Source organism: Morone saxatilis, unplaced genomic scaffold (genome assembly GCF_004916995.1).
Source record: "Morone saxatilis isolate NCDOM2014 unplaced genomic scaffold, NCSU_SB_2.0 Contig17, whole genome shotgun sequence".
Classification (NCBI taxonomy): Eukaryota; Metazoa; Chordata; class Actinopteri; family Moronidae; genus Morone; species Morone saxatilis.
Window position 1 is genome coordinate 6,220,438 of NW_023339729.1, and position 6,094 is coordinate 6,226,531.

At 41.0% G+C, this 6,094-nt stretch overlaps 1 protein-coding gene across 1 annotated transcript; it reads right to left on the bottom strand.

Moving 5' to 3' along the window:
* Window positions 1–1,668: 1,668 nt before the first annotated feature.
* Window positions 1,669–5,816, bottom strand: LOC118327123 (neuronal acetylcholine receptor subunit beta-2-like). Its single transcript, XM_035660358.1, has 5 exons — window positions 5,775–5,816; window positions 5,561–5,670; window positions 4,476–5,002; window positions 3,162–3,652; window positions 1,669–1,886 (listed from the first exon to the last, which is right to left on the bottom strand). The coding sequence occupies exons 1-5, from the start codon at window positions 5,799–5,801 to the stop codon at window positions 1,737–1,739; spliced, it is 1,305 nt and encodes a 434-aa protein (XP_035516251.1). The 5' UTR covers window positions 5,802–5,816; the 3' UTR covers window positions 1,669–1,736.
* Between the last annotated feature and the right edge of the window lie 278 nt (window positions 5,817–6,094).

The window sequence follows — 6,094 nt, forward strand, 5'->3', positions numbered from 1 at the left end:
CAGCACTAGCCAAACAGTTGAAATCCACAGCATTTTATTCAACATGTAATAGAATACAGTCAGTGTCATATTTATTGTTAATGCTGTATAGAATCTGGTGCTGCTACAATTGTGACGTGATATGGCAAACAAAGGAGAGAAAATAAAAGAATAACCAAACTAGTGAGAGAAAGACAGAAAGAGGAAGCAATAGTAGAATACACATTCTTCAAAATAAGACAGAAGTGCATTAAAGATTACAATACTGCTTGGGAGGTGGATGGTGGAGCTGAGGCACAAAGCTCTGAAGCAGAAATGGACAGAGCGAGAGGGATGGTGCATTAATATTTTCATGAAGAGAAAAGGTGGATAGAACAAAGTGTCCTTGCTTTGTTACCATAAAGGTTTGAAAAGTGTTGACAGGAAACCACAACAGGATGGCCCAGTCAACGTACTGTGGCAACATGAACAATTGGTATTAAGGTATTAAGTGCTACAGAGGAGAGCAGATCTCGTTGTCTTATAGGAGCTATCATGTGTGATGAACCTTTGTGCCTCCATTGGACAGAGCTCCTACTGTCGGTCAGCAGCACAGCCAGTCCAAATTAAACAAAGATGACAAATTACCAGTATTTTTCACCAGTTTTGTGGTTTGTGGTTGTTCTTGGGAAATTTCAATGCTGGGGAAAATAGTGACACCTGTCTCGTATGTTCTTGTGTCTTGGCTCCATGACAATGTCACCTAGTTAGAAAAAGTATATCAATACTGCCATGCCTGTGGTGACGGCGGAGCTTGGAAGGAAGCATAGTCTGTCAAAAATAGAAGCCATGCAGTCAAAAAAAAAAAGTGTTCCCGTATGATTTGAGGTCCACTGTTGCAAACACAACCAATGTAGCTGGCTGCATTATTAGGCTGGTTATGTATCAGATCCAACCAACAAAGACCGATCAGAGCCTCTCAATTATACTTTCTATGACAGACGATTATTCAACTGTTTTCTTTCACCTGTCACAGAAATCCTAGAAATCTCCATACCTATGAGAAAAACACAAAATAGTAAATGGAAATATGAATGAAGACGTACTGTATTCTGCAAAAACTACCTGGTGCATGTTATGTTTTATATTCCTGGCAGCGCCCAGTTTGTTTGAAATGAAGAGAAATTGTAAGTATTTAGCAAGAATAGAAAGAACTACTATAGGGTTGGCTATAGTTTAGACTTGGTCAGTTCTGATTTTGCATACTGGGTCTGGTTCTTATCAATTCCTGCGATTGTAAGCAAACTGAGCGAGAAAAGAAAGTGAAAAATGTCAAAGCAAAGCGAGATGTAGGCTGCCATAAAGTTATTTATCATAAATGACAAGATATTATGTGATGCTACCATACTGTAGCTCAACTAAGTGCTCTTTAATCTCAACAATCAGAAAACAGTAGTACAGGTTTTTCTCATCCACTCTGCTTTGAGCTTTAATGAACTTTGAACTGCAGCTTGTTTAGAAAGAACACACTTTCTCTTACTGCTTCACAGTTTAAGCTTTCCACTGACCAGCAAGGCTTTTATTGTGAAGCAGCTATAGCTTCATGTCGAATTAGACACAGATGTCAGCGACGGCTAATTCTGCAGTGCACAAAAATTGTTCTATGTGATATAGACATTTTTCAGTGCTATTTTTTGTCAGCAGATTATTTAAATGACATTTAAATGACAGTCTTGGCCAAGTTAAGAGGTGTGTTGTTCTGTGTTTCAGAGTGTGACTCACTCTGTGTCATCAGCAGTGGGTGTGTTATAGCTTTGGAACAGCGGCTGCATGAAGAGCCCCAGAGTTCCCACCACACACACCAGGATGAAGATCCACAGGAACAGACGGTCTATCACCATGGCTACGTACTTCCAGTCTTCTATGATCTGGAACCAAACCAACAAGTTCAGACTGTTACAGCTTGTTAAGACAGGTAAAATCATGACTATAAAGTATGTCTGTGTGTAGGAGCAGACCTTCAGGGAAACACCATTTTTAACTCTTGGGGTCAGAAGAACATACGCTTTACGTCATCATTCTAGGACTAACTAGCAGTACATTGCAAGATCATGTATGTAGCCATGAAGTGTGTATTTAAAGGTTCAGTTTGTAGCATTCAGTGGCATTTAGCAGTGTTGTTGCGACTCCGTCACTTCACCCTCTCCTTTCAAGCGCAAAGGAGAAAGTACGGTGTCCGCGAAATGCGTGAAAAATGCCCCTATCTAGAGTGTTTTGTTTGACCCTTCTGGGCTACTGTGAAATATGCTGGTTCAGCATGGTGGACTCCATGCTTCACTCCCCAAGTGAATATATACAATGAAAACATACCTATGAATATTATATTCCATTTCTGCCAACAGATCCTCCTAAATGTTACACACTGGATCTTTAAAGNNATGTTACACACCAGACCTTTAAGACCCCTGGAGCTGAAGTCAATAAAGTCAGCCGGTGACAGTGTTCTAACCAACTCATAGAGCTAAATAAGCTAACATTAGACTAACTAGGGACTGGGCTTAGAGAACTGTCAATTGCACTTGTCAGAAAGGGTATTACTGAACACAAACTATGTTTGATGAAGTGCTGCTGTTGCCATAAAGCGTCTAGGACACCAAATGCATATCAGGGTGTAATTTTAACTGCACTGCAGCCGGGTGTGCCAAGCGGAACAGAGGCAGCCTAATGAAAAATCTGCCATGAGCAATTATAGCTGCAAAACTTGTTTGTAATATTTATATATTAAGTGTGGAAGTTTTGTGGAAGTTTAGAATCCCAGGGCCACAAATCTGGGGTTGGGGATGGTGCTGAGTTCAGCCAGTTTGTGTTTGTAGTGTTTGCAAGGTTTTATGTGGATATCTTATGTTTTCAGAAAAAAATAGATGACTGACAGGTTTGAATAATGTCACAGAAGGACAAAAGTAAATATTGAATGAACTAATACATGGCATGTTCCATTTCTCATCTGGCCCTGATAACCTTTTCATTTCCTGTGCAAATCTCCTCATTCTTCGTCCTTGTCATCACCCATCTCCATAATCTGCTTTTATAGGTCTTTACTTCCCTCATTCTGCCTCTACAATAAAATATGCTGTCTTCCCCTTCTTTTATCCTTTGATCCAATCTATTTAACCACGGCTTTGTCTCCGGCTTTATCTCCTCACCCCTTCATCGACGTCTTCGGTCTTCATGTGTTCAGCGATGTACCTCACTCCATCAACTGCCTCCTCCAGATCTGCATCCCACTGAACAGCCAAACGCCTCCGCAAACCTGAAAACCCACCACCCCCATCTGGGATGTCGCCCACCTTCCAGCAGAACTTGTGTGCCAAGTCCTCATTCACGTAGAAAGAGTCGGTGTCCGTTCGGATCCCACCAAGTCTGATGTTGGAGTACTGCTTCTTCTCTTCGCCACTCTGGGAATTGCTTTTCCCAACCGTGCTCCGGTTGGCGTACTTCCGGCGGAGCTTATCGCGGACATTGGAAGAGCCTGGACGCCTCATGAGGAGGAAGGTGGGCAGGCGGACTAAGAAGAGGCGTTTGACCCAGTCAGGCATGTGGTGGGTGGATGGCGAACGGTGGTGCACATTGAGGACACAGACGCTGCTCACAGTGGAGAAAGTGACCAGCACCATGGTGAACATCAAGTATTTACCTTAGGGAGAGTGACAGACAGAGATAGAAAAGACAAGTAATACAATTTTTATTTAAAATGGGAGCCAATCAGAAAATATATAATATATATACAAATACAAAAAATTTAGGGATAAAGGTCTGTCTCTAAAATAAGCCTTTTTATGCTGAAGACTCCAGGATGCCACTGCACCCAGTCAAAATATAGTCCAGCACAAAATGGCACATAAAAATCACAACTTTACACTTCGGTTGTTGTAAGATTACACAGATGAGATATAACGTGCTGGTCGGAGGACTTTGTTACCATTGGACGTTGCAAGGTGAGCTATTTCCTACTATTTCGAGTCTTTGTTCTCACCGAACAGGCTGAACAGACATGATATATGTCTATGTATTGAGTGTATATTGACTTTCTAACTAACTTCTCATCTAACTCCCAGCCAGAAAGCAAATAAGCTTATTATATCAAACTATTCTCTCTGTCATACAAACATAAATACAGCTGAAAAATGTTGAAAATCCTTCAGACTTAAAAAGAAATTATGGCAGAAACTAATGTGATAATTAATCTAAAGTCATAATAACAGATATATGTTCATTTAGTTTGGTTCTGCTTGAGACCATAGTCTTAAACAGCATCTTCAATAAAGACACTAAAAAGTAACCGATAATTAGAATGATCATGAGATCTCAATATTCTGGTAGTTAAGATTTGGTGATGGGTTTTTCCTTTTTAATTTATTCCTAATAATGCAAGACTCATCTGTAGGTAATGGTTCACGTCCCCAATTTTATCAAGGCTACACACACAGTTGCACAGAACACATATAAATATGACTGACCTATGAGTGGCACGGCGAGAGAGGTGGGTGGGACTATCTTTGATATCAGCAGCAGGAACACAGTGAGCGCCAGCAGCACTGAGATACACAGCGTCATCTTCTCCCCGCAATCTGACGGCAGGTAGAACACCAGGATAGCCAGCGACGTGATCAGCACGCATGGGATAATCAGATTAATGGTGTAAAACAGCGGCTTCCTCTGGATCACAAAATCATAGGTGATATCCAGGTAGGTGATGTCATTGGGGTCCTCATTTTTGCGAGCTGGGAGCGAGACGATGTCCCACTCTCCGCTTGGCGTGAAGTCATCACGGCTGGCAAAGTCGCTCGTGAGGATGAGATCAACTTCTGTGTGGTCGTAGGTCCAGGAGCGGAACTTGAGAGTGCAGTTCTGCTGGTCGAAGGGGAAGTTCTGCACCTCGATGGCGCAGGCCGACTTGTAGATAGCCGGGGGAAGCCAGAAGATGTCTCCTGTGTTGGAGACCACAGCATTGCAATAGAAGGAAACCTCGTACACGCCATCAGCACTGTGAGAGGTCGTGGGTGAGAGGTTGTGGGTGTAAGATTAGCGAGAGTATGGATTCAGAGTCTACAATTACAATCAAGACTTAAATAAGACTTATTTTAAGTCAGTGAACTCTTGAAGCAGCGCTGTTGACCTTCATGGCGATGATAATAATCAGACAAACCTAAACTCTCCCTGATGATTGGCTGGAAGTGAATTTAAAACCAGACATCGATTAAGCACATATTAATCCCCTTCACATAAAAAAAATGGGCTTGGAGGAGAGAAAATGGCATACGATTTTAATTACCAAATCCCCATGGAAACTCATGCTTATTTTAGCAGGAGCTTTTCTGCTTGTAATGTCTTGATGGTAATCTTGGAAAACCTCTTAGTACAGTAGAATGATATACTGTAACTCCATTAATACCATACTGTAATCCACCACACATACACAGACACTAAATTTAGTTGTGGTTTTTTTCACTACACTGACTTTAGAATATTATATCAGAACAAGATCACCTAAATCAAATGCTAAAAAACTAGTCCTCTGTTTGGTGGAATGCCATGCACATACTTGTTGTAGAGCACTATATCAGGTAGCCAGATGTGTTTGGATGGTATTCGTAGTTTCTTGATGCCTTCATACTTTTCGGGGTCCCATCTCAGCCTATAGTCGTTCCACTCCTGCAGAGAGAGTATTTATAAACTCACAAACACACCCACATACTGTACATAATGTATATTGAACACTATATGTGCACTGGGTAGATACAAAGATTCTGTTGTACCTGACACAGCCACAAGTTGGTTGTCATTATCTGTTCTCGCTCATTCTGCAAGGAAACAATAGTCAGCTTGGCATACAATGAGCATAATTTCCATAATGTTTCACTTTACAATATAAATGGTTTAATTGTTATAATGCTGTCTACTGGCTGTGGTTTTAACACACTAAAGGTCAAACCCAAATATCAAAGCAAAGAGAGCAAATGCAATAGCATAAATATTTTGGGACAAAATAACACACCTTCCAACACCTTCACAAATGTCAGAAAGGCAGAATTAATTAAAAAAGTTAAAGAATATAAACACATTATAGTATTTAGAT